A 27,725-nucleotide genomic window follows, 5' to 3' on the forward strand; every position below is an offset into this window, starting at 1 on the left:
TGCAAGGGCTTAATACTAGTTTCTTATAAACAAACACGAATAAGGACTTGTTCCTGTTCGTTTGGCTCGTTTGCAGCCATAGCTTTATCCATTCCAAGTACCCATCAGGTCTAGGCGTCTAGCAATCAACTTTATCCGATCCAAGTACGCATCCGGTCTAGCAACTATGTCCGCCGGTCCGGTTTATCAGCAACTTTACCATTTTATCCTTTCCCCTATCATGAAATGACAAAAAAGTCACTCTGAAAACCCCCAAATATCACACTTGACAAAAAGAGCGGGAAAACTTTCTCCCCGCCCCCAAATCCATCTTTACCAAAGGGTTTCTTCAAATCAATCCAGATCTCTTTCATTATTCACAACACAAATTTGCAGAGATGAAAGACGATAATCGACGAAGAGGAGATCGCAGAGACACGAAGATCTCCAAGAAGCAGAAGCTCATCCTCTCAGCCGACGAAAAGCTCGAGTCAAAGTTCGGTTTCGATGTCTTCACCGAAGGCGATAAGCGTCTCGGTTGGCTACTCACCTTCACATCTGTAAGTTTCTACACTTCTGTTGTTCTAAAACCTAATTTCAGTTGAAGTTTTGGTAGAATTCGTTGATTGATTTTGATTTTATCATTTTAATGTTTACATTTGTAAGCTTCTACAGTTCTGTTGTTCTAAAACCTAATTTCAGTTGAAGTTTCGGTGTAATTTGTTGATTGATTTTGATTTTATTGTTTCGTGCAGTCGTCATGGGAGGATCAGGATACACAGAACGTGTATAGTTGTGTCGATCTGTATTTCGTTTGTCAGGTGATTTTAGTTTTGTGTAGTTAGGTTTAGATTTGATTTTGTTACGCTAGTGTGTTATGGAACTGATGTTTATGAGTTTATACTTGATTTGGTTTTGGTTATAGGACGGTTTGTCGTTTAAAGTGAAGTACAAGTTTAGACCATATTTTTATGCTGCAACAAAGGTATGTTTTTATGTATTATGGAGATTGGATTTTAGTGTATGAATTTGTGTTTATAGGTTAATTTGATGTCTTTTATAACGGTATTGACTGTAAGTTTTTCTTAGGATAATATGGAAATGGATGTTGATGCATATTTAAGACGACGATACCAAGGGCAAATTGCGGATATTGAAATAGTGGAGAAAGAGGACCTTGATCTTGTAAGTTATTATATTAGGATTCATGCTTGTTTTTATAATTGAACAGGTCAAATTATATTGTTAAACTGCATAGTTAACTTATTTGTTTAAAACGACAGAAAAATCATCTTTCTGGACTACAAAAAACGTACTTAAAGATATCGTTTGACACGGTACAACAACTGATGCAAGTAAAGAGTGACCTGATGCGTGTAGTTGAAAGAAATAAAGAAAAGTCTGATGCTGCAGAGGCATTCGAGTCTATACATGCAGCAGGAAAAAGGTCTGCATTTCGATATGTATTTCTGTGTCTGTTGATGCATCTTTGGTTTTCTGATTTAAATAAGTTACTTCTCTAGTTATGACATGATTTTGTTTTTGATTTCGCAGCAAAGAGCGAATTCAAGATTTTATAGATTGCATTGATGATATAAGGGAATATGATGTGCCTTATCACGTCCGCTTTGCCATTGACAATGGTGAGATATATGCATGCATACATACATGCATATATACAACAAGTGCCTGTATTTCATATCATTAATCATGAATATTGTATATCTCACTTTCTTTCACTTTGAAATTATACTTGTCAGATATAAGATCTGGGCTGTGGTATGATGTTAATGTGTCAAGTGACGGAGTTACTTTAGAAAGGAGGCATGATCTTCTCCAACGTGCTGAAGTTCATGTTTGTGCATTTGATATCGAGACCACAAAGCTTCCTTTGAAGTTTCCGGATGCCGAGTATGATTTAGTTATGATGATCTCATACATGGTTGATGGTCGAGGATATTTGATTATTAACAGAGAGGTGAATACATCACCGCCTTTTGTTTTGTGTGATACTTTAGGTTCATTGTTCGCATTTTGTTATTGTTTCTCAAGGGGGGATACATATGACCATTTTAATTGTTTTCAGTGTGTTGGTGAAGATATAGAGGATCTTGAATATACTCCAAAACCTGAATTTGAAGGGCACTTTAAAGTGACAAATGTGAAGAATGAGGTGTGATATCTCAATATTTTTTCACATTTAAATTTCATGTTTTAGAGTTTTATGATTTAATTCTGTTTTCCTGCAGGAAGAACTGATCAAATTGTGGTTTTCTCATATGAGAGAGGTGAAGCCTGGTATTTATGTCACGTATAACGGAGACTTTTTTGATTGGCCGTTTATGGAAAGCAGGGCAGCTCATCATGGGTTGAGAATGAATGATGTATGCTGCACACACTTTTTAAAATTGAAGATGGTGTTTTAATTAATTTATTAATTAGTTATTAATAGTAATTACTTAATCGTTTTTGTTCACAGGAGCTAGGGTTTCAATGTGACAAAGTTCAAGGTGAATGTCGTGCTAAATTTGCGTGCCATTTGGATTGTTTTGCGTGGGTCAAACGTGATAGTTATCTACCTCAAGGGAGCCATGGTTTGAAGGTTCATAATCAGATTTACTCTTTCTTTTATATCATATGTTTTCTTTCATATAAATACTAGGTTATTGTCCCGTGTAATACACGGGGTGAATCATAATTATAATGTGAAATAAAAAAAATATGTTCATAATATGATCTAAGTATATATAATATAGAGTAATATGCATACCAAATACGAAATAAATATTGAAGTTTGTATAGCCATTCATAATAATATGATCTGTTATTTGTTTTAGGATTTGTCATAGGAACTTAAAATTTTGTACCACTACTAATATTTATTATGACATTTTCTTGTTTAAAGGTAACGTGTCTGATTTTATCTAATAATAGATTATTCTGACGGGTTAATGTTGGCATAATATTATATTTTCTACCATCCAAATATAGTTTCCTCACTTTCGCTATCATTAACATTAATATAAGGTATGCTCGTATTCAAAGCTATAAACCAATATGAATTGTACGAAATAATTACTTTTATCACAATTAGTAAGGAAACCAATAAAAACTATTGATAATGTAATATGTCCCATACCATTTGAAAGGTCTGAAAAGGGACTTCTAGACAGATAAAAGTAATGTAATTGAATAGACAAAAATTGAATCAATAAAACCAATTAACTATAGTTGAGAAAATACTATGTATAGTGTAATACTTTACATGTACAATTGAACCAATGAAACATATATATATATATATATATATATATATATATATATATATATATATATAAGTGAAAAAATAAAAATAAAGACATGAGACACCATACGACAACTAAGTAAATCTGAATTTAAAAAAAAAGTTATGACATTCCGAATGTGAAGATACCTTTCACAGACCTCTACATCTTAGTTACAATAGGAAAAAATATGTATGTTAAGAGTTTTGTTTTAAAACACATATACTTATCTAAAAATACATGATGTTTTCTATGTGACATAGATAATATTCATATTACTTATTTGACATGGTAAACTTATCTAAAAAAACATGAGATAGATAATATGCATAGCATATGAAGAGTAAAAAAACATAGGAGTTTAATTATAAATATTTGATGTAATATATTGAATATTAAATAATGATTTTTTATATTCTTGACAAAACTTTAACTATCACAAAAATCTAATTTGATTCTAGAAGGGAAAGTAAAACTTGAATATTAAATAATGATTTTTTATATTCTTGACAAAACTTTAATTATCACAAAAATCTAATTTGATTCTAGAAGGGAAAGTAAAACTTACGAAACTGATTAAATGGTTACTAATTTTATGGGTTTTTGTTTAATAATTTCAAATCAAAATTAAATCATGAATTATAGATTAGATTTAAAACACATTTTAGACTTTAGATTTACAATCAAAATAAAATCCTAATATAATATTTAAATCTTTTTAATTTAAAATTTATCAATAAATTATTGATGCCCTCATTGAATGACATGTGTCCTAAATCAGGTTTCTTTTATTATATAGTATAGATATCTAAATTCAATACCCAAATATGTTACAAATACTTTTAAGTTTATCCAACAAATTAAAGTACACAGATACCTGAGTAAAAACACTAGAAAAACTTAAGTAAGATTAACTTAAGTAACGGAGCCCATCAAAGTGGCAACATTTAAGGGAATTTTTAAGGCACATAACAATCGGGACAGATGCATGATTAACCATTCACCGCTTTTAACGTTATTTTCACGAAGTTAGTAAAATAACGTTAAAGTTAGTACCATTTCACTTTTGCCCCCGAGCGCCTACACATATATACATTAACGTTAAAGTTAGTACCATTTCACTTTTGCCCCCGAGCGCCCACACATATATACATTATATGTGCACACTGCAAGCGCCTACACATTGTATGGTTTACATACACAAATGCACTATATATTTGTGTATGTATGTTCGTTTGCACACACACTCACATAGATTTCATATGGAGATAAGTTATGTGTTAATAGACCCTTCTTTGTTATACTATCAGGCTGTCACGAAAGCTAAACTTGGTTATGACCCACTGGAGGTCAATCCTGAAGATATGGTTCGTTTCGCAATGGATAAGCCTCAGGTACACAGTTTGTACAATTGATCTTATCATCAGACATCAATATGCTTTCTATTTTTTTTTAAAGAACTTTGAAGTTGTTTACATTTATTCTTATATGTTTATATTTGGAAAACTCGTATTATTGCAGATGATGGCATCCTATTCAGTATCTGATGCGGTGTCAACATACTACTTGTATATGACTTATGTTCATCCCTTTATATTCTCCCTTGCAACTATAATACCAATGACTCCTGACGAAGTGTTGCGTAAAGGAAGTGGGACTCTCTGTGAAATGCTTCTCATGGTTCAGGTGTGTTCTTTGGATTCTCATTTATTAAAACACGTTTTTTTTAACCTATATCCTAATGTTTTGCTCTTTATTATACATGTAGGCATACATGGCAAATGTTATATGTCCTAATAAGCATCAAGCTGAACCAGAAAAGTTCTATAAGAACCGTCTTCTTGAGAGTGAGACGTACATCGGTGGCCATGTGGAGTGTCTGGAAACTGGTGTTTTCAGATCTGATCTTCCAACTAGTTTTAAACTTGATCCATCTGCCTTCACGGTATGCTGTCGATCTCTTTAGACGCACCGCTTAAGTTTTATATGGAGTAGAGATGGTAATTTTGACCCATTACTTATGAATGGGTAAATTTTGACCGGTTTCAACTTGAATCTTTTTTGGCATGCGACTCTTCTCGTTCATCTTTCCACCTTTAAATTTGTGTATAAGGTGTTCTAATCATCAATACCACTGGACACATGTTTGTTTGTTTAGACTTTTATTTCCAATTATGATTTGGTCACAGCAGTACTTCTTGCTTCTTTGTTGCCCTCTATTTTCTTCATCTTCTTGATGCTCTCAAATAATAGCATCATTTTGGAACTCAGGACATATATAGCTTCTTAAATGTGGTTACATTGTAGTGGTTACTATTATTCTCATTATTTTATCCATAACAAATAAACAAGTTGAAGATATAGTTATTTTATCTAACTATTCTCATTATTCTCATTACATTGTGCTTGTGCAAGACTTGAATGTGATTCTTTTGCATGAAATATTAGCTAACCAAAGTTTGATTTATGTCTCAATTTCCAGCAACTTATTGAAAATCTTGATCGTGACCTTAAATATGCAATTACAGTGGAGGGAAAGATGAACAAAAAAGACGTTTTAAACTACGATGAAGTGAAAAATGCTATTATGGAAAAGGTACTGTCAAAACTTTGTTTTTTTTTCCTTTCATTTTTTTTCTCTGTTATGACGAGGCTAGGAAATAACTTTAAGTTTTATGGAACACCGAATCTCAATATTTAATTGCCAAACTTGTATTTACGGGTGATAAGCTCAAAATTTGTAATGTACACTCACACTCACACTCATTGTAATCATTTTGATAGATATCAACAATTTACCTCTACTGTGGTTTATTTTTCCTACCTTGTGCAGCTTATAGCGTTACGAGATGAACCTACACGAGAAGAATGCCCCCTTATTTATCATCTAGATGTTGCTGCAATGTATCCCAACATTATTTTGACAAACAGACTTCAGGTTTGCACATAAATCAATTTTAAGAAAATAACATGTATATGATGATATAACTTGTTATTTACTGAAAAAAAAAACTATACTTTTGTGCAATGCCAGCCGCCATCAATAGTTACAGATGAGGTTTGCACTGCATGTGATTTCAACCGTCCTGGCAAAACTTGTCTTAGGACTCTTGAATGGGTTTGGCGTGGAGAAACATACACCGCAAAGAGAAGGTACCTTAATTTACTCTACCCTTACATACTACTTGTCTACAAGGTTAATTTAGTAACTTACTAATTCTTAAATTGGATATCAGTGATTACTATCATATCAAGAGGCAAATTGAATCTGAGTTTGTTGATGGGCTTCAATCAAAACCATTCCTTGATCTGCCTAAAGCAGACCAACAGTTGAAGCTGAAAGAACGTTTAAAGAAATACTGTCAAAAGGTATATTAGAAACTTACCATATTATGTGTGACATGAATACATGATTGCATCTATCACAGCCAGAGGTGCCAGTTTTGAATCGTTTACTTAAGATGATTTTTATGCATAGAATCTCTTTTATTTAGCCAATGATCTCTAGATCAAGTGGTGGAAGGTTTGCATTTTTCTTGAGAGATGCAGGTTCAACTCCCACTTGGTGCAGAGTAAGGCACTGGTGGGCAATGATAGGAGACCCAGGGAAACCTGGGTTCGATCCTTGAGCCAAACGGGTTTTACTGGTAATTTCATCGTCGTGCCTACGGGCGGGTGTGTTACCGGGTTTTCCCCGGAATTGGTGGTGGACTCGGGTTACTCTCGGAGTACTCTGTTTGGTCCAGTGGGTGCTCGAGAGTGCTCGGGATTGATTTTGTTGGCCGTTCAAAAAAAAAGAATCTCTTTTGTTTGATTTTTTTGTTGAAAAATTATGTTTTTATAATCATATTTGACATACAAGCTATTCCATATAAAACTAAAATTTCTAGAAGAAACGTGTTTTAGGTCAACCCGTTTGACCTGTTACCCAACTCCTTTGACCTGCTTGGCTTTAAAAAGCGCGCGTGCCTGAGGCGCGAGGCGGAAAAAGGCTTCAGAATCTGGAGGCGACGCTTCTTAAAAAAAGATTATGTTGGTCAAATTAGGATGAAGAGATTATGAATGGTTTGATATGTAAACAGTAAAAAAGATGAGAGAGATGCAGCTTTTGGTTGTACATAATGCTTTCTTGGCTGTACATAGAGCAACACCTTGCGTATCAGAAACTCTTGCCTCGACTTTCGAGAACTAAACGCCTCCGGGGTGCCTCACGCTTTTTAAAATCAAGTTGACTTGCTTATTTTTTATTACTAATTAAAACATTTTCTGCTCCCACCACAGGCATTCAAGCGAGTGCTTGAAAAGCCCACCACTGAAGTTCGTGAAGCAGGGATATGCATGCGTGAAAACCCATTTTATGTTGATACTGTTCGAAGGTAAGTGTTTGGTTGATTGTGTCTGCTTTATAAACGTAACATTATTGTATTAATATGTTATTTTTTCATTTCTATGCGTATGTAATATGAGATTATAAGATGTTATTTTGTTGTTCGAAGCTTTCGTGATAGAAGATATGAATACAAAGGGCTCAATAAAGTATGGAAAGGGAAGTTGTCAGAAGCAAAAGCTAGTGGAAATCCTATAAAGATCCAAGAAGCACAAGTAACCTTTATCTCTAATGCATATGTTTTTTATATTCCAATATTTACTGTAATAAGTGGTGTTATATATTTATAATATTGTAGGACATGGTGGTACTGTATGATTCACTACAACTTGCTCACAAATGTATTCTGAATTCTTTCTATGGATATGTCATGCGAAAGTATGTTCTCTTCAATTAATTTCATCCTTTTTTTATTTATATAGTTAAATCACAAATAAGATGCTTTTGTTGCAGAGGTGCAAGGTGGTATTCAATGGAAATGGCAGGAGTTGTTACATATACTGGAGCTAAAATAATCCAGAACGCTCATTTACTTGTTAAAAGGATTGGAAGACCTTTGGAATTAGACACAGATGGTATATGGTGTGCTTTGCCTGGGTCATTCCCTGAGAATTTTACCTTTAAAACAAGGTAAAAAAAACATTTACCATGTCACTATTGTGATCTATTGATGTGGTGTAACTTTTCGGGATGTAGTTTTCACCATTTGTTAGAATTTCATTACAGTGGCTCAAAAAAGCTAACAATCTCATATCCATGTGTTATGCTCAATGTTGATGTGGCGGTAAACAACACAAATAAACAATATCAGGTTAGATGGATCCTATAATCTATATTTATTTCTTTATTTTTTCTGTATTTATAGTTTTTTTTCACTTCTTGTGGCTAGTAGTTAGTTAATCTTGAGGGTTTTATACTTATGTTATATAATGTATAGTTCTCATTTTTCTTTTAATCAGACTCTCAAAGATCCTATCAACAGAACATACGAAACACACGAGGAATGCTCAATTGAATTTGAAGTGGATGGGCCATACAAGGTAAATAGGTGAAACCTTGAAAGTTGAGGTGGCAATTTTAACTCATGTACTTCTAATAGGATTGATTTGGGTTATATTTTATTTTTAATAGTTCAAATAGGTAAAATAGTATTTTTTAGCTAAATAGGAAACTTGTCAAAAGGTCGAAAGACACCCAAAGTGTATTGGTAATGTGTATAGTCTTTTAAATTATTGGGTTATAGAATTACATTAATTATTGAAATACTTTGAATTTCTTATTTACAGGACACTAGCTATTCATAAAAGAATACATTTTTGGACAAACAATAATTCGGAACAGTCCAACCTGTTCAAAATGCTACCCTGTTTTGACCAATTACCTGTCATGATATTACCCTTTGACTTTCTTTTACTGTTTATGAATGCAGGCTATGATTCTTCCTGCTTCTAAAGAAGAAGGAATATTGTTAAAGAAGCGGTATGCTGTGTTTAATGAAGACGGTACTCTTGCCGAGCTTAAAGGTTTTGAGATAAAGAGGAGGGGTGAACTAAAGCTTATTAAAGTTTTCCAAGTAATATTTTTATCTAATAAACTTGTTTGACTTAATGGTTTTCTTTTTTATTTTTTAATGCTTCTGACAAATTTTCACATAATTTTTGATATACTTGTGTTTTCAGGCCGAGCTCTTTGAAAAATTTCTTCACGGAACTACCTTAGAGGAATGCTATTCTGTAGTTGCTTCTGTTGCAAACCGTTGGCTTGATCTTCTTGATGTATGCAAATCATATTTCTCCTATGTTTTTTTTTTGCTTTCTTTAGAAAATGAGATATGTATATCTATGTGTGTGTGCATGTGTTTATATTTATATTTATTTTTATCACTGATTAGTAAGTATTTTAGAATCAAGGAAAGGATATAGCAGACAGTGAATTGCTCGATTACATATCAGAATCGAGCACTATGAGCAAGTCTTTAGCAGATTATGGTGAACAGAAATCATGTGCAGTAACCACAGCAAGACGTCTTGCTGATTTTCTTGGTGATACTATGGTTAAAGATAAAGGCCTACGTTGCCAATATGTTGTTGCATGCGAACCACGGGTAAGCATCTTAATTTTGACTCTTGAAAAGCTTTATATCCGTTTTGTGTTTTTTTTTCTATTCTGATTTAAAGGCTTACCATTGTTTAATGTCAATTATGATGAGAACAGGGTAACCCAGTGAGCGAACGCGCTGTTCCTGTTGCTATATTTGAAACTGATGCCGGTTAAACTCTCTACCGTTACACTTGAAATCTTTAAATTGAAAAGTACATTTGTTTAACTTTTAAATGTTTCATTTGCAGAACTTATGAAGTTCTATTTGAAAAAGTGGTGCAAAATCTCATCAGATTTTGGTATTCGATCCATTATTGACTGGTCATATTACAAACAACGGCTTAGCTCTGCTATACAGAAAATCATCACCATTCCTGCAGCAATGCAGAAGGTACAGTGTTTTTATAAACTTTTGATGAAGTATAGCAGCATCTCTTTGGCATGTAATCATCAGTTTTTCTTTATTATTCTTTTCTGGCTTTTAGGTTTCAAACCCTGTTCCAAGAGTAGTTCATCCAGATTGGTTGTACAAGAAGGTTCGTGAAAAAGAGGACAAAATGAGGCAAAGAAAAGTAGACAACTTTTTTAGTTCAGTGAACAAAGTAAATAACGATGACCCGAAAAATGGTTCAAATGGAGAAAATCATGAACCAAATGAACAAAACGTTGTGGATTTGGAGGATTTCGGGAGCAATGGAAAATCTTCTGGTATTGGACCTAGGCCTGTTGTTCGTTCTTATGAAACTAACCATAAAACAAGTGGTCAAGGAGCTTCTTCTAAGAAAAAACCTGATAATGATCAAAGTGAGAATCTGCCAGCTATTGATGTTGATAACGAAGATATAGACAAACACGTGGATTACCAAGGATGGCTTGATTCTAAAAAACGAAAGTGGAAACAAGTCCGTGAAAGAAGAAAGAGACAAAGGTACTTTTTTTTAAATAAACAGATTGGTAACGCGTCTAAATAGCTAAGCAGTTAATCTGGTAAAATATCGGATATCGGTCAAGGACTTATATTTGAGATATAGGTTATCGTGGCGTGATATCGGTAATTTTAATATCATGCAGAATTTATATATATAGCAATTTAACACTAACAATTCGGTATACTCTCCTCCCTTTAACAAATTAACCTTTTGCCTTTTGCAACTTGCAAGACACTAACAATTGCAGCAAGTAGGAACTGATTAGACTTAAAACATTAACACTTAATACTAACAATTAAGAATTAAGACTTAAAACACTAATATCAGCAATAAGAAGAAAGACGAATGGTAGAACTAAGAAGAAAGGTACTGGTATCGGGAAAATCGGTGATATATCGGTCAATACCGCTGATAATATCGGTACTGATATTCTGACCTATATTTTACATGGGGACGATAACCGCTATATCGGTTTAGGGTTTAGGGCCGATATATCAACGGTATTAACTACATAGGTCATTAATTATGATAGAAGAACAGTTTTGTTACAATAATAATAATCTTAATTATGAAACATAACTCTTGTTTAATCTAGACTCATTTGACCCACATTGACCCATTGGCAGGTTGGACACTGTGGACGAATCTAGTCAAAGAAATGGAGCTACTAGTATCCCTAGTAGTGTGGCAAATAAGCGACAAGCTAAGGGAACTGGGGTTGGTTCGTATTTTAAAAGGCAGGAACTAGCCCTTGTAAACAGCCACTGGCAGGTAATGAAGTGCTCAACTTTTCTTTTTGCATTTCGGACTTATTTTTTTATCCAATATGCCTAAGTCTCTTTTTTTTACCAGATAATTCAACTTGTTCCAAGTTCACAAAACGGACAATTTTTTGCGTGGGTTGTTGTGGATGGAACCATGCATAAGGTTCCTATTAATGTTCCTAGAGCATTTTATCTAAATTCTAAAGCTCCAGTGACTGAAGAGTTTCCTGGAAGGCTAGTGAACAAGATTCTTCCTCATGGCCACTGTCCCTATAACTTAATTGAGGTATTTTGTTTGTAATTAAATGTCAAAATATGATTAATCTAGTAGTTGATAATGCTTATTGATTAAATACACTTTATAGGTTATAACCGATGAAGATCAATTTAGGACAGAAAGCAGGAAACTTGCTGCTCACCTTGCAGATCCTGAAGTGGAGGTCTGTATAAAACTGTAAATTAATTCAACAGATGCGTCTAGTGTCACTCTATTTTTAAAGATTCATAAACTTTACAAAAACTTGCTTACATTTCAGGGGATATATGAAACAAAAGTGGGGCTGGATTTCCACTCCATCCTTCAGATTGGATGTGTTTGTAAAGTTGATAAATCAGCTAAGAAACGGAATGCGCAAGATGGATGGAATTTAAGTGAATTGCATATGAAAACCACTACGGAATGCTCTTATTTAGAATCGTCTATATCTTTCTTTTACTTGTATCATAGGTAAGTTGCCAAATTTTTATTATCTTGTTTGTTTGTCAATTGGTATATATAACAAGAAAAATGTTATTTTATACTTTTCTGTTTCTCTTTTCAGCATTTCTGATCAACGGGGTATTTATCTTGTATATTTTCCTTCACGATCAACCATCCATGCGGTGATGGTCACTCCTGTCCAGAATAAAGAGTTATCACCACATATTTTAGAGAAACAGTTCCGTGAAGCTTGTCAAGCTTTATCAATCGAACTTCCCATGCCTAGAGATGCTTTCACTTTTAAGGTCTTGATTTGACTTTGTTTAGTCAAATGCTTTTTTTTAGAAACACGTTTTAATTTAAGCTGTCATGTGTGGAAATATTCAGGTGGATTATGTCGGAAACCCTAAGGATGCTGAGAAAATATTACAAAGAGCAATCAGTGAATTCAGGTATTTCATCTTTTATATATTATCACTAGAGGTGGCAGGATAGGTGGGATGGGTAACATACGAAAACGGGTTAAGGTACGAGTTGGGTTGGATTGGGCTTACTTGCAAACATTTTTTTCATCTATATTTTAATAATTTAATATTGTATTCATTTTGATGACAAAAACAAAGTTATTGTAGCAATACTTTCTCTAAAATTTTGAAAACGATTTAGGAGGTTTTATGCCTTAAGAATAGACCCACGGATACTTTTAACCTGTTTATTTTGTTCACTTTTTAGCATGGTTGTTGAAATCCCGACTAGCCTCTAATTAGTCGCCGATTAATTGCTAGGCGGAGGTTCACCAAGTAATTTTTATCCAATCGGCCAATTAATTGGTAGATGGTCAACGGTGGTCAAATCCACTCCTAATTAGCCAAAAATCAGTGGCAGTCTAGCGATTCCAGTCAAATTTCGGCTAGATTCTTGACCAAAACTTGTAAATTCCGGGAATTAATCCTATCTACTTGAAAATATGGGTTGAAGGTGTTAAAACATGTTTACTTAAAAAAATACCTATAAAAATGTGTGTATATACATATAAAACTGAAAATTACATATAAAATCTCAATCAATTAATCCCTATTAATCCCAATTAAGATTAATCGCTAGTCGGTACCCCACCAGCCGACTAGCGCTTAGCGATTCTTACAACACTGCTTTTTAGCTATATGCATGTAATCTTTTTGGTCCGCGTGAGACTAAACAAAGCCAAATTGACCCATGTCTAAGTAAATGGGTCAAAGGTACCATCATTAGATATTTTAAAATAATACAAAAGAAAAGAATTATGCAAAACCATGCTATTTAATCACTTTTAACTAATTCTCAGATCTCAACTTCACGGCCCTGCAATAGCTGTAATTGAGTGCCCGAATGTGGACTCAATGAAGTCAGGTATACGGGCTCTTGATGATTTCCCGTGTGTGAACATTCCTTCAAATGCACGTGATAGTCAATATCAGGTAACTGACTAGTTGTACAAACTGCTTTTTGTGATAACTGATAAGTTGACTTTTTTTTTGATACAGGTCAGCTAATTATAATCTTTTGTTCTTTGTAGGCTCTTGGTTGGCAGATTGTTGCTGCAAAAATTGGGATGCGTCGTTGTGCCACATCATCCAGTTGGTTAAATGAAAAAATTTCTCTTTCCAGATATTCCCATGTAATATTATAATTCATTAGTACATATAATTTGCAGTACGTTTTTTTATGTTCGTGAGTTTATGTTTATTCAATTTAAACAGGTTCCATTAGGCAATATTGAACTAGATTGGCGTATACACACTGCAGATATCTTCTTTGCAAGAGTATTACGTGACCAGAAACAGGTACCAGTTGTTATATGACTTGTGTTTTGTACTTGTTCATATTCTTCAAACCTTTTTAATAGTCTTTGTTATTTAAAAATAGATTCGGTATTTTACCTCTGAGTTATTTATAACATTTTGTAGGTGCTTTGGGTATCAGATAATGGAATTCCAGACCTTGGAGGGGATAACGAAGAAGAAACTTGTTACTTTGATGAGGTCTGTATTAGAATTAGAGTTAAATGCATGGTTGGTCCCTGTGGTTTGCGAAAATTGCAGACTTGGTCCCAAGGGTTCACTAATTACACACTTGGTCCCAAGGGTTGCAATTTTTAAACTCAGGTGGTCCTTGGCACTAACCTTTGTTAAATTTTCCAGTTAAGTCTTTGTGAAATGACTAAATTGTCCCTGAACAACTAAAAAAAACCAAAAAGAGATGGGCCCACACCTCTCTTTAGAAACAGGAAAAGCTGCGAGAGATAATCGAGACAGAGTTTTGTGAAACGGGGTCTCTTAATGAAGCTATTGAGCTCGTGATGAATACTGATGGGATTGAAAGAGCGCGAAATCTTGCTAAACAGAAAGCTGATGTGGCAATCCAGTGTCTGCAATGCCTTCCTCCGAGCTTGTTTCGGTTGGCTCTTGAGGGTGTGGTCAAATTCAATCTCGCGCGCATTGACTAGATTATGAAATGGGGAAATAGTGGAAATTCAAATTGTGGGGTTCAAGATGATGCAGCCATTCAGTCCGTTCGTTTTTTTAGAAGTTTTAAGGTGTTCTTGGTCTCTGATCGGTTTCCAAAAAATGTTATGAAGCTATAGGAAATCATATAACTGGAAGAAAGAAACAAACATTCAAGAACTGTGGAGGTGGAGAAGGTGGTGGTGGTGGGTTGAAGGTGGAGGTGGTGGTGGGTTAGAGAGAGAGAGATGGGGGAGAAGAAGATGAGGGGTGGCCCATCTCCCTTTGTTTTTTGTTTTCTTTTAATTGTTTAGGACAATTTAGTCATTTTACAAAGACTTAACTGGAAAATTTAACAAAGGTTAGTGTTAAGACCACCCGAGTTTAAAAATTGCAACCATTGGGACCAAGTGTGTAATTAGTGAACCCTTGGGACCAAGTGTGTAATTAGTGAACCCTTGGGACCAAGTCTGTAATTTTTGCAAACCACATGAACCAACCAGGCATTTAACTCTTAGAATTACATAAACCATTGAGCAAATGTTTGTTACTCTTGATAATTTAAATTGTTTCTTTTGGAAACAGGTCAATCAACCTGCTATTATATGCAATGGTGCTTTTCGAAAAGTAACGGTTGAGCTAAAGGTTCGAAATTTTGTTAATGCGAACTACTGAACTCTAGTCTACATAAAAAAACCAAGATATGTAAAAGTAATTTTCTAATACATGCAGATTCACAACCTGGCTGTTAATGCCGTGCTATTAGACGAGGACTTGACTTCGGGATCACACGAACTGTCGGAATTGGATGAGGCAACACCATGCGTACACGCGTTTCGTGCTCTACGAGCATTAATTCAAAGATGCGTTGCCGATGCAGTTTCGTCAGGAAATATATTTGCTGATGAATTGTTGCAACATGTATACAGATGGCTCTGCAGGTACTGCTATATGTATATATATCTGGTTGTTGACTTTACTAACTACTAGTCTTCCAGTTTTGACTTTTTTTGTCTTGTGATTCAGTCCACGGTCAAAACTTCATGATCCGGCTCTTCTTCGAATGCTTCACAAGGTCATGCAAAGGTTGCTTTTACGACTGCTCGCTGAATTAAAAAAATTGGGTGCAACAATCATATTCGCCAATTATTCGAAAGTGATATTTGACACCGGAAAGTCAGACTTATCTGCTGCCCAAGCTTACTGTGATAGTTTACTTCAAGCTCTACAAAATAGGTTGGTACTATGCATTTTAAGAGATTCACGAGGAATGCAAACGAGCCGAGCTACTCGACTTCGGTTCGAAAAAAGCTCGAACGACCGAGCGTAAACGTGCTCGAGCCCGATCCTAATAACAAGCTTTAAAAAACGAGCCCGAGCTCGACCCGGCTCGCGGGCCTAAACGAGCCTACTGTTTATATAAATGTAACTTTTTTGTTATTATACATATATATATTTGACGACAAATGTTACTCTACTCTACTTTACTTTTATTAATATAACTAATATATATTTATAATTTTTTATAATAATAATAATATTAATAATAATTAATATTTATATAATTATGAAAAAGATAACTAATTTACATATAAAATAATAATGATGCTTGATATAAATTAATTAGTAAATAATAAACGAGCCGAGCTCGAGCTTTCAAAAGTCAAACGAGCTCGAGCTCGGCCCTAGCGTTTACATTGGAGCCTCTAAATCCTACTTTCTTTATAAATATAGAGGAATAATAGAGAAAACAACTAAAACTCACTACGTTGGAGCCTATATAATAGATTTTAATACAAAACTAAAGTGGTGCTCTATTTTTAGAGGCTTACTATTGATCAATCTATATTTTATTGTGAGTGTACACAAACGAGAAAAAACAACAAAATAAGCGTTTGTGAGTAAGATAGAGATGGAGGGTCGGATGTGAGACGTTTTTAAAAAATAAACAAAGTTTAGAAAAAAATGATGTTTTTTAGTTAAATTATCTAGATGGAAATAGAGACTCAAATGGGAATTCTCTAATAGTTTTAAAACAATATTAAGTTTATTTATATATATATATTTTTTGTTTTTTTAGAGACTTGTTTAAGTGGATTGAGCTTGAACCCACACAATATTGGCATTCACTATTATTCATGGATCAGGTTAGCTAGTTTGTATCTTTATATCAACTTTTGATATTTTCTTTATTCGAGTGGAATGAGAAGTTACCATTTTACTCTAATGCTGCAGTACAACTACGGTGGAATTCAATCTAAATCCGATCAAACAAATGATTATTCGCAAGTGGATATAGTGCCACGTTGGAATATTGCAGAAAACCTGCCTAAGGAGACTCAGGTAATTGACATTTTTTTTATCATTATATATGCTATATATATGCTATTTTGTCAACATCAAACAACTTTAGTCCCTTAACTTTAATAATAAACAATTTTAGCCCCTCAATTTTAATAATGACATGTTTAGCCACTCAACTTTAATAATGACATGTTTTGCCCGTCAACTTTAATAATAAACAACTTTATAGGGCTGGCATATTGTGTCAGACACGACCTTTTAAGACACGGACACGACACGAAATCTTATTGTGTCAGTTTTTCCAAACAAAAACACGAACCTGTTTTAACAAGTAACATGAACACAACCTGTTAAGACACGGAAAAACTTACAAGCGTATCATGCGACCTGTTAAGACATGAACACGACCTGTTGAAACACAAACTCGCCCTATAGGGGTGGAGTGTGGAGTCTAGGGCTGGCATATCGTGTCAGACACGAACACGATAAGACACGAACACAAAATAGGTAAACACGAACACAACACAAAAATTAACAAGTCTTATCATGTCGACCTGTTTAAGACACGAAACCTGTTAAGAGTCAAACACGAACCTGTTAAGGTCGTGTCGTTTTGTGTCCGTATCTGTGTCTGAAATTGCCAGCCCCTCAGCTTTAATAATGACATGTTTAGCTTCTTAACTACATCAAACAACTTTAGCCCCTCAATTTCAATAATGACATGTTTAACCCCTCAACTTTAAAAGTGACATGTTTAGCCCCTTAACTAAAACATCAAACAACTTTAACCTCTCGTAGTTTGCTTATTTTTATCTACGTTTCGAACCTGCTGCGGAGCAAGGGTGGTAACCCACTAGTAAACAAATAAAATTACACAATTATCTGACTGTTAGTTAATACCACTTGATTCTTTTTTTTGTTTTGTAGGATCATTTTATTTTGATAGTCTCTGAATTTTTGTACCTCCCGTGGAAATTTGCACAAGATCAAGCTAGTAAACGAGCAAATGCAAGGGATGACGACACATGCACTCCGTCAATTACCGCAGCAGCTGCTGAAACATTCCAGTCATGCATCACTCAACACCTTAGGAAGCAGGTCAAAATTAAAATAAGAAGTTTGGTATTGGTGGAGATTACGTATGTTTTTGTTTATTTAAAACTTGAACTTGTGTTTTTTTTACAGATTGAATCTTACTTCACAGACAAACTATTGAAAATAGTTTCCGATATTGTTCTTCGCATGAGAGAAAAAGGCAAATCTCATGCACTAGAGCTCATTAAACATGTGTGTGCTGTTCTTGAACTCGACCAGACTGTGCAGCCTGAAATTCAGGTATTGGTTTGTTCAAGGTTTATATCGTGAGAACTCTACTTCTCATTTGAGTTTTTTAACCAAATTTTGCACAAAGGTAGATTAACACCTAACTAAGACATCTATGGGAGAAAAAACGAAAAAAAAAAATTATGAGCTGGCTTTCTATCGACATGTAAGTTCATTTACGGTGGTCTAAAATGTTGCTGATGTCAGCAGCCTTTGTTATTTACGACACTGTAAGAGGTCGCATACGATTTTTTTTGGAAAAGTTTCATAAAAGAATTGTCAATTTAAAAAAAAAAATCCTTTGGAAGTAGGGTTCTCGCGAGTTCTCACAACTCCAGCTAGTTCCTATATTAACCCTTCCCTATATATATAATTTTATGTGGGCCACCTTATTCCTAGTATTTGCGTGTGTTATAATTTTTTGAATGCTTGAAACAAACTGCAGATCATGAAGAGGAATTTGTTAAGATTAGTCCATGTAAGGGAGTTTGCTCCAGAGGCACAGTTTGAAAAGAGTTCGATGTCTTTTACTCTACCAAACGTGATTTGCAGGTATGATAATAAAACTTTCTTTTACTTTACCAAACTGTTTTTGTAATATGTTAATTTTTTTTTTGAACGGCTAATTTCTTTAATCCCCTGTCGTCTGTGGGACTTGAACCCAAGACCTTTCCCTTCCCAACCTAGGTGTTTTTAAAGGCTTAGCCTTTGCCAATGGACCACCACCCTGTTGGTTGTAATATGTTTAATTATTTTTCGTTTTGGCAGCTATTGCAATGATTGTAGAGACATAGATTTGTGCGAGGATAGTACTTTATTGACTCAAGAATGGAGATGTTGTGTTCCACAATGTGGTCAACCTTATGAGCGTGAGATGATGGAAAACGGTCTTCTTCAGATAGCACGTCAAAGGGAACGGTTTTATCATCTTCAGGACTTGGTTTGCTTAAAATGCAAGCAAGTTAAAGCTGCACATTTGGCAGAACATTGTGGGTGTGCTGGATCTTTTGGTCTCAAAGAAAGCTCTACGGTATTTAGGGACAAGTTGGGAGTGCTGTTAAATATTGCTGTGCATCAAAAGTTTGAATTACTTAAAGAATGTGTCTCTTGGATTCTAGAATTAAACTGAAAAAGAAAAACATTCTTTATAGTTAGCTGTAAAACACTTTAGCACCATATTTCATTTATTAGAAATCTAATCTTTGATTATAACATTGATATTTTGTGTATATTAACCCCCCCACTTGCGTCCATGTCTGGAAAAGGCACGTACTCTAACGGTCACTTGAGCCTTGTGTCCTTGGCGTTACCTATCATCAATCAAACATTAGTTTTGTTGTGTGTTTAGTGCAAATTGTGGTGCAGTCGCACGGATGGAAGCTTACCGCGGATTACGGTGTACCGACCACCACTCTGTCGTTATTAGAGATGCATCATTCAATGATCAGAATTCATTGAAGAAAGGAATTCGCTGTTGACACAATCATTGAGGTCATTAGTTAATAAGCATGATTTGGTGTTGTCATCATTGTCTTGCATCTGCTATCTAATATGACATTCTCGACTAAAATGTTATCGGGTTTTTGAATTTACAAGCATGGATCGTTACATAAAGAATAACATTCGTTAGTTTGAGAAAAGGTTTGCTAATATTTTTTTGCTTGTTCGATCGCTGCAAAAAGACCCAAACTGAAGTACAACAATCTTGGATGTTTGGGTTCTTCACACCCCGAATCACTGCTGGAGCATGGCAGCGGCCCGTCGTCAACATCAGATCCGTAGCCACCACCAACGTTGCTGTTTTGGACTCTGAGACCACCGTATGTCGCCACGGGAAACCATTTGCGGAATCATTGTTTTGATTTTATGAAAATAGTTGAATTGTTTGTTGAATAATTAAAAATATTCTTTTTAAGATTTTAAGGAGAAATATGTAAAATCAATTTTGAAGTATTTTAACAGCTAAAATAAAATTATACCTTTCTTATCCTTCTATCTTTTCTTGTAAGTTCTGAATTTCGACCCATATTTTCCCTTCGATCTCCTGTCTAAGCGGTACTTCATCGGACTTCAGGACTCTAGGTTTTACAAATTATGAACTTTCATGATAGAAGATAAAAGTTTAAACAAAGGGTTGTTTTATTTCATAACTGTTCTTCCGAAGGAGAACTTCTTGATATTACATATTATCTCCTAATCCTTAAAAGGAGATTTTACTCACACATAGTTTACAAGGAAAGATTAAAAGATATGAGAGTGAGGGTTGGGTTTTGATGCTTAACACTAAAATTTCCTTCCTTTTTAAAGAGGAAATTGATTTTTACAAAAGACTATAATAGCCTTTATTCGTCATGCATGAGGTTTTTTCAGTCGACATGCTCATGTGTTGGGTCTAGTTCTATGTTGTCTTTGTCTGAAAAGTAGCTGTTATCTTTAGTAGAGGGACCACTTTTATTCGAATTTTCCTCGGTGGAGGTTTCTTTACAGCATATGTAATGATGATTTTCATGTGCGCCTTGCATTGTTTGACAGAGTTTTTGTCTTGTGATTGGACTTACATCAACTTTGTTAAAGATAATGCGCTGTTCTATTCTTTCTAAAGCCTCTTTTTCATGCTTTGATAGCGGGGTTCCACTGTAACTTGTGATGATGCAGTTTGTCATCTAAGAACATGAGTTGAACAAGCTCATTTATTTGTTTAACCGGAAGAGTTTCCAATTGTTCATTTAAAATTTGCTCCAATTTTTGAGTGATAGAGCTTATTTTACCCACAAGATAAAATAACCTTTTTATCTTTAAGATCTTGAATTTTTTGTTCAAGCCTCTTTATTTGTCTTTTGAAAAAAAGTGTACTATTTATTTTATCTTTTGGATGAAAGCTCCAATTATCGTAATTTTCAAAAAGCATATTGATGTTATTTTGTCAGAGTAAATGGCATCTCGTGATTTCTGCATTCATGTTTTGAAAAGAGAGTTTCAAATGCTCAGCACTAGTCATGTAGGTGATCCAAAAGGCCAAGTTAATGCATTTGGACTTTTAGAACTTCCTAGTGATGGATTTCCAACGTTGAAATTTGAAAATGAATACTTTTGAAAGTTTTTTTCATTAACATTTTCTTTTTGCTTTTCAGGCACAAAAGTCTTTTAATTTATTTTTTCATCAATTTTGTCTGAAGCATCTTTGATGATTTTTGCAGCAATTGCTTCAAGATTTTCGTTGATAGATAAACTTTCCACCTTGTTAATTAAATCTCTAACAAGTTCTTCTAACTTTACAAGGGAAGTCATGTGATAGATATTATTGCTTTTTTATTTAAGCTCAATAATTTTTTGTTCAGAAGTCATAAAATTTTCTTTTAATTGTTGTATTCTAATAAAAGAAATTTGTATATCTGCCTCTTCAGAAGCGATTTACTCATCAAGAGTTTGCACCACCTAAAAGCGAAAGTGGTTATTATTGTTAGTTGAACTCCTTGAACCCGAATCAAGACTCGAACCCTCTGGTTGGGGTCTTTTGAGTCATAAATCAAAATTTACAGAACAATAACAGAAAACTATAAAACAAAAGTGAACACATTATCACTATAATATACATTGCTCATATATCACATATACCGCCCTATTTTCTGTCACACACAGCAGATTCGCCAATTTATAACGCACAATAGCCACATTAAAACTGCATAAAACACATTACAATTTGAAGATGACAAAATTATGAAGTACAATCTCACTTCCTTCCAGACTTGAGTTCTCTTGAAAGGAAGAGTAGCCCAAAGGTAGCAAAAGCAGACAAAACGGTTGATCCATAAAAGAGAACGAGTAATGTTCCACGCAAAGACTGCACCATGCATACATATAGGTTGATACAAGTTACGGGCGATCAAACTGGTAAATAAAATACCTTAAAATGAAACTGGCCAAAAAGTGTCCAAAGTGTAATTTTAGCGTATAAATCTTCTATACCATTTTATTAAAAGAAATAGGCAAATTGGATTTTAATAATCTCACGTTTAGTGGTTGGCCAATAACAATCCCGCCTTCAAATATCGCCACTGGCAGTCCCACCTTTTAAAAAACATTTTCTCATTGGACCTCTGTTAAGGTTTTTTTTTTCCGAATTTCAAACCAATGTTTTAGGGCTTTTTATCAGAACGTGGATACGAGTTGATTGATGTAAAACTTACCTCGAAATGGTGCTCCAAACGGCTTGATTTTTGTTAATTGGAAGTTTAAACACCTGAATTGAAGCACCGTTTTTGTCGTTTGGAGCACCGTTTCAAGATAAGTTTTACATTAATCGACTCGTATCCTCGCAGTGACGGATCCAGGAACTTTTTCCAGTGGGTTCCTTTTGGTAGATTCCCACTAATTCTCACTATCTTTTTTCAAATCATACAAGCTTTCCACTAATTTTTTTCATTTTTTCCAAACCCCTAAACCCCCTTTGTATCTGCCCCTGTATCCTCGTTTTGATCAAAACCCCTAAAACATCAATTTGAAATTTAGAAAAAAAAGCTTAACGGAGGTCCAATGAGATTTTCTTTAAAAGGTGGGACTGCCAGTGGCGATATTTATAGGTGGGATTATTATTGGCCAATTAAAAATCCAATTTCCAAAAAAATATTATTATAAAAAGAATATTTAAAAAGTTGAAATGAATAATTTAAAAAATAACTCAAGCACCTGGGCAATCAATGCAGCATTCTCATTTGCATACTGGAATGTGCCATCTGGTATATTCTGAATGCCTTGACTTAATTCCCACGATATAATCCTACATTTTCATATTTTATACAGTTATAACATCTTTTTGACAGCTACAACTGTTTCGTGTTACAAGTATGTAATGAAATACTGATTTAACGATAAATAATTACCCATAAACAAATCCAATCGCTGCACCTATGTAAGCTTTCTCTCGTGTTAGTTCAACTTGAAGCTCTCCAAACTGCAAAATATAATTCAATTAATTTAAAAACACCACTCTTAATATCAGTGGTGGTAATTTCGACCCATTTACTTATGAATGGGCTAATTAGGGTTATAATATATTATCTCTAACGGGTCAAAGATTGCACACAAGTCACAACGTATTTCGAATGCATAAAACATCCTAAATTATGTTATGCAAAAAGTTAATCCCTATTTTCATCTTGTAATATTAGGCTCCTTTCAAGTCATAGGTTGTTTTACCCGACCCGTTTTGACCCTATTCGTTTTGGTCTGACTCGTTTTTCGCTCCCACTCACAAAAATCTTGATTCCGCAACTGCCCAAAATGTAATCTAAAAGGAAATGGGTCAAAAGTCACCTAACGTGTATTTTTAAATTTTAATGCATAAAACCTCCTTAAATTATTTTATTCAAAAAACTTGATTGTTGTAAGTTTACCTGACACGCTATTTGGTCAAAAATCAAAATTTGCTCAGGTCAACCCAATCCGACCTGACTTGTTTCTACCTGTACAAAAAGTCCCCATTTTGACCAAAATAAATTATAAATTTTAGACAAAATGCGTCTCCCGGCAACTTTATGCAACCTGGCCCGTTTCAAGCAGTATAATAAGTTACCCAATTTGTTATGTTACCCAAAACTGTAACCCGAAAAGGAAATGGGTCAAAGGTCACCCAATGTTTACTTTTATTGCACAAAATCTCAATTAATTTATCCAAAACCTTAAATTATTATAGAAATAACAAAATATGTAATTGCAAATGAAAAAACTATTAAATTGTCATTTTTAATTCAACTTGTAAAATGATATAATACCTTGAACATGCGGGTTTTGCCTTTCGACTCTTCCTTGGTTTCTTCGGATACAGGAGTTGACGACAAAAGCTTCCCGGCTGAAATCATAGCTTTGGAAATCTAAACACAGAAATTAAATTAGAGTTATGCACTTTAATAACAAAAGAATAATTGAAGAATGCACTAAAATAAAAAAAGTATTCTGTTTTTATCTTTTTACATTAGAGTGGGTAAAAGTGGGTTAGGAATGTTGGGTAACGGGTCAAAACGCGTTACATTTTTTGTCCGGGTTGAAATGAACCGGCTGGGTTGAGTTGACCCACAAAAAAACATAGTAAAATAGTAAAGTAAAATGCCATTTTCGTCCCTGAGGTTTGGCCAATTTTACGATTTTCGTCCACAGGTTTAATATCTTGCCATTTTCACCCGGCTCGTTAACTCTATTCATTTTTCTCCGTTAAGTCAGGGGTGTTTTCGTCTTTTTTGTCAACTTAGAGGGCAATTCGGTCTTTTGAATACTTGTATATTATGCTAAATGCTTGTACATAAAGTGAAAAAGACCGAATTGTCCTTTAAGTTAAAACAAGATGAAAATGCACCTGACTTAACGGAGAAATATGGATGGAGTTAACGAGCCCGATGAAAATGGCAAGGTTTCAAACCTTTTGGATCCAGATGCGAAAAAAACAAACCCTTGGAACAAAGTCGCAAAACTGGCCAAGCCTCCGGGACGAAAATGACATTTTACACAAAATAGTAAAAAATAGCCACCTCTACAGTTGTAATGAGCAAATAGGTAGCTAAAGTTTTAACTAGTTACCCTTTGTAGTTCACCTTGACCATATTGACCCATTGACTGAAACCTCCTTCCAGCAGAAGTCAAACGTTTGCCGAGTGCTAATTAGCAACAAAATACAAATCATCTTAGAGTAAAGTCCTTGTGCTAATGGACTCATATGCATTTGCTTTTACTCTTGCCTGATTTGTTGTTGCTGGTCAACGAGTTGACCAATGAAGGGAGATCGTTGACCAAAGCTTTTGAAGTTGAAGTATCGGCTGACTCCCAAGCCCGAGATATGTTTAGCAATGTCATTCCCAACTCTTGTCCACACTGATAACAACTTTCAAGAAAGTGAGTTCACATAATCATGTGCTCTTCATTTCATACAAGTTTTGACTTACAAAGTCAATTTTCCCAATATAAATTCAATACACTTTTGACTTTCAAAGTCAACTGTTCGAATGTAACTTCATACACTTTTGACTTCTAATTTTTTTTCAAGTTTTGGTTTGAAAATAGATCTTAACTTTGTACCCTTAATTGGGATAGATGTAAATTTGTAATTGTCGGGGAGTCTGGCCCGTTTTCTATATATATATATAGAAGTTTGCCGTTCAAAAAAAAAGTGTAAGTTGTTGTTTAACAAAGCTAAGGGGGCGTTTGGTTCGCAGGAATTCAATGGAATTGGAATTTGAATTCCATCTCTTAAGATGTTTGGTTCACAGAATTTGATGGAATTGAAATCCCAATTCCAATCTTCATGTGTTTGGTTGACAATGGAATTGGAATTAGGCATGAATTCCTTCAAATTCCTTTAACTAAAGGAATTCAAAATCCTTCCTCTATGTGAAGGAATTAATGTAAGGGGGCGTTTGGTTCGCGGAATGATTTGGAATTGGAATTGGAATTTGTACAGGAATTAGAATTTGAAGGAATTGGATTTGGAATTTAAACATTCCAATTGGAATTTGTTGGAATTGGAATCTCAATTCCATTTTTGTTGTGTTTGGTTGTCAAATGAATTGGAATCCATCACCCCGGCACCCACAACCACCAGTTCAGGTCGAAGCGGTTCGATTCAAAACGGCACGGGTCGAAACAGTTCGATTCGAAACCGTTCGCGTCGAAATGTTACGGGTCGAAACCGTTCGCGTCGAAACGGTACGAGTCGAAATTGTTCGCGTCAAAACGGTACGGGTCGAAAGGCGCGGGTTGAAACGGTCGAATATTCCAATGAATTTACTTTAATTCCTTCACATATAGGAAGGATTTTGAATTCCTCTAGTTAAAGGAATTTGAATGAATTCATGACTAATTCCAATTCCAATTCCATTGTCAACCAAACACATGAAGATTGGAATTGGGATTCCAATTCCATCAAATTCTGTAAACCAAACATCTTAAGAGATTGAATTCAAATTCCAATTCCCTTAAATTCCATTAAATTCCTGCGAACCAAACGCCCCCTAAATTCATTGGAATCTTTGACCGTTTCAACCCGCACCGTTTCAACCTGTACCGTTTCAATCCAAATCGTTTTGACCCATACTGGTTTCGATCCGAACCGTTTAGACCCGTACCGTTTCGACACGAACGGTTTTGACCCGTAACGTTTCGACCAGTACCGTTTCGACGCGAACCGTTTCGACCCGTACCGTTTCGACCAATAGTTTCAAATCGAACCGCTTCGACCCGTACCGTTTCGACCCAAACTGGTTGTGGGGGTGATGGATTCCAATTCATTTGACAACCAAACACAACAAAAATGGAATTGAGATTCCAATTCCAACAATTTCCAATTCCAATTGGAATATTTAAATTCGGAATCCAATTCCTTCAAATTCTAATTCCTATACAAATTCCAATTCCAATTCCAAATCATTCCGCGAACCAAATACCCCCTAAAAGTTAATTGATTAGAAAGGTTTAGAGGCCTATATTTTGAGTTGTATGTTTGGTCGATCATTAATTTACTTGTAAGAAACAATCCCAAACAAACATAACATGATAGTTATTGTTTGAAGTAAATGAAAGATTAACCTGCTCCATGACTGGTCCATTTGAGAGATCAAAAGCAGCATCATTCAGCTACAAACACAATAATTTTAACTCAAAACTCATAAGGTAAGAAAACAACAACTATAAACCATAATCCAGACAGACAGAGTCTCACTTACATCTAGACGAAGATCACTAGGGAGCTGTGAAAAGTAATCTGATGGAAGAAGATTGAAGCTATCCTGCAAAACCACATTCAAGATCAGGGTTTCTTGTCAATGTTTTTAAATGAAACGTATAGATAACAGAGTTTGAACATTACGGCGAGTTCTTGAAGAAGGAATTTCGGGTCGGGTGGGTCGAGGGATTTGGGAGAGTCGGATGATTCGGTAAGGGCATTTGTTGCGACGAATAAAAAGGGTTTGAGAGTGAGAATATGCTTGTTGGGGCTATAACCAGAGGGGATTCTATGAAGATTTCGAAGAATGGAAGAGGAAGAGTGTGGTGGCGGTGGTGGTGGTTGCAGTGGTGGTCGGAGACGAAGTAGAGAAGAAGAAGCCATATTAGAGGGGGTAGAGTTGGTTCTTGGCCACTGAAAATATGACCGTTTTCTCTGTTTGTTTGTTTATTCATTGTGTCATCTTCTCAAATCTTTTTCATTTTTGTGGATTTTTTAGGATAATGTGAGAGAGGGAAAGGTATAGAGTTAATTGCTAAATTCGTCCATGAGGTTTGACTCAAATTGCTAAATCAGTTCAAAATCAAGTTTTGTTGCTAAAACAGTCCCTGAGCCTAGTTTCTGTTGCTATTTCAGTCCAATTAATTGACGCCGTTAGAACCTTCCGATAATGAATGGGTAAAATTGCTAAATTCGTCCCTGAGGTTTGACTCAAGTTGCTAGATCAGTCCAAAATCAAGTTTTGTTGCTAAAACAGTTCAGGTA

The 27,725-nt window shown here is 34.8% G+C and overlaps 2 protein-coding genes and 1 long non-coding RNA gene across 3 annotated transcripts; 1 reads left to right on the forward strand and 2 right to left on the reverse strand.

Moving 5' to 3' along the window:
* Positions 1 to 234: 234 nt before the first annotated feature.
* Positions 235 to 19,467, forward strand: LOC110940900 (DNA polymerase epsilon catalytic subunit A). The gene is made up of 48 exons (XM_022182466.2): positions 235 to 539; positions 735 to 800; positions 905 to 964; positions 1,069 to 1,164; positions 1,263 to 1,426; positions 1,534 to 1,622; positions 1,740 to 1,957; positions 2,066 to 2,152; positions 2,229 to 2,363; positions 2,459 to 2,581; positions 4,574 to 4,657; positions 4,785 to 4,949; positions 5,032 to 5,208; positions 5,746 to 5,859; positions 6,097 to 6,201; positions 6,298 to 6,416; positions 6,500 to 6,632; positions 7,545 to 7,639; positions 7,760 to 7,865; positions 7,949 to 8,028; positions 8,104 to 8,280; positions 8,377 to 8,461; positions 8,610 to 8,690; positions 9,080 to 9,223; positions 9,330 to 9,425; positions 9,554 to 9,754; positions 9,865 to 9,919; positions 9,999 to 10,141; positions 10,236 to 10,678; positions 11,306 to 11,450; positions 11,532 to 11,729; positions 11,809 to 11,883; positions 11,980 to 12,170; positions 12,265 to 12,448; positions 12,531 to 12,595; positions 13,468 to 13,600; positions 13,699 to 13,800; positions 13,883 to 13,966; positions 14,090 to 14,164; positions 15,212 to 15,271; positions 15,359 to 15,567; positions 15,653 to 15,862; positions 16,707 to 16,773; positions 16,862 to 16,969; positions 17,858 to 18,028; positions 18,116 to 18,265; positions 18,699 to 18,805; positions 19,022 to 19,467. The coding sequence occupies exons 1-48, from the start codon at positions 378 to 380 to the stop codon at positions 19,380 to 19,382; spliced, it is 6,498 nt and encodes a 2,165-aa protein (XP_022038158.1). The 5' UTR covers positions 235 to 377; the 3' UTR covers positions 19,383 to 19,467.
* On the reverse strand, positions 19,405 to 20,508 carry LOC118492231. The gene is made up of 3 exons (XR_004892709.1): positions 20,233 to 20,508; positions 19,639 to 19,724; positions 19,405 to 19,563 (listed from the first exon to the last, which is right to left on the reverse strand). It is a non-coding gene; the product is annotated as an uncharacterized LOC118492231 (long non-coding RNA).
* A 1,302-nt stretch (positions 20,509 to 21,810) lies between these two features.
* On the reverse strand, positions 21,811 to 27,457 carry LOC110940901. The gene is made up of 9 exons (XM_022182467.2): positions 27,105 to 27,457; positions 26,962 to 27,024; positions 26,825 to 26,872; positions 24,982 to 25,114; positions 24,824 to 24,900; positions 24,025 to 24,123; positions 23,134 to 23,204; positions 22,940 to 23,030; positions 21,811 to 22,094 (listed from the first exon to the last, which is right to left on the reverse strand). The coding sequence occupies exons 1-9, from the start codon at positions 27,342 to 27,344 to the stop codon at positions 21,984 to 21,986; spliced, it is 933 nt and encodes a 310-aa protein (XP_022038159.1). The 5' UTR covers positions 27,345 to 27,457; the 3' UTR covers positions 21,811 to 21,983.
* Between the last annotated feature and the right edge of the window lie 268 nt (positions 27,458 to 27,725).

This window comes from Helianthus annuus, chromosome 5 (genome assembly GCF_002127325.2).
Source record: "Helianthus annuus cultivar XRQ/B chromosome 5, HanXRQr2.0-SUNRISE, whole genome shotgun sequence".
Taxonomy (NCBI): Eukaryota; Viridiplantae; Streptophyta; class Magnoliopsida; order Asterales; family Asteraceae; genus Helianthus; species Helianthus annuus.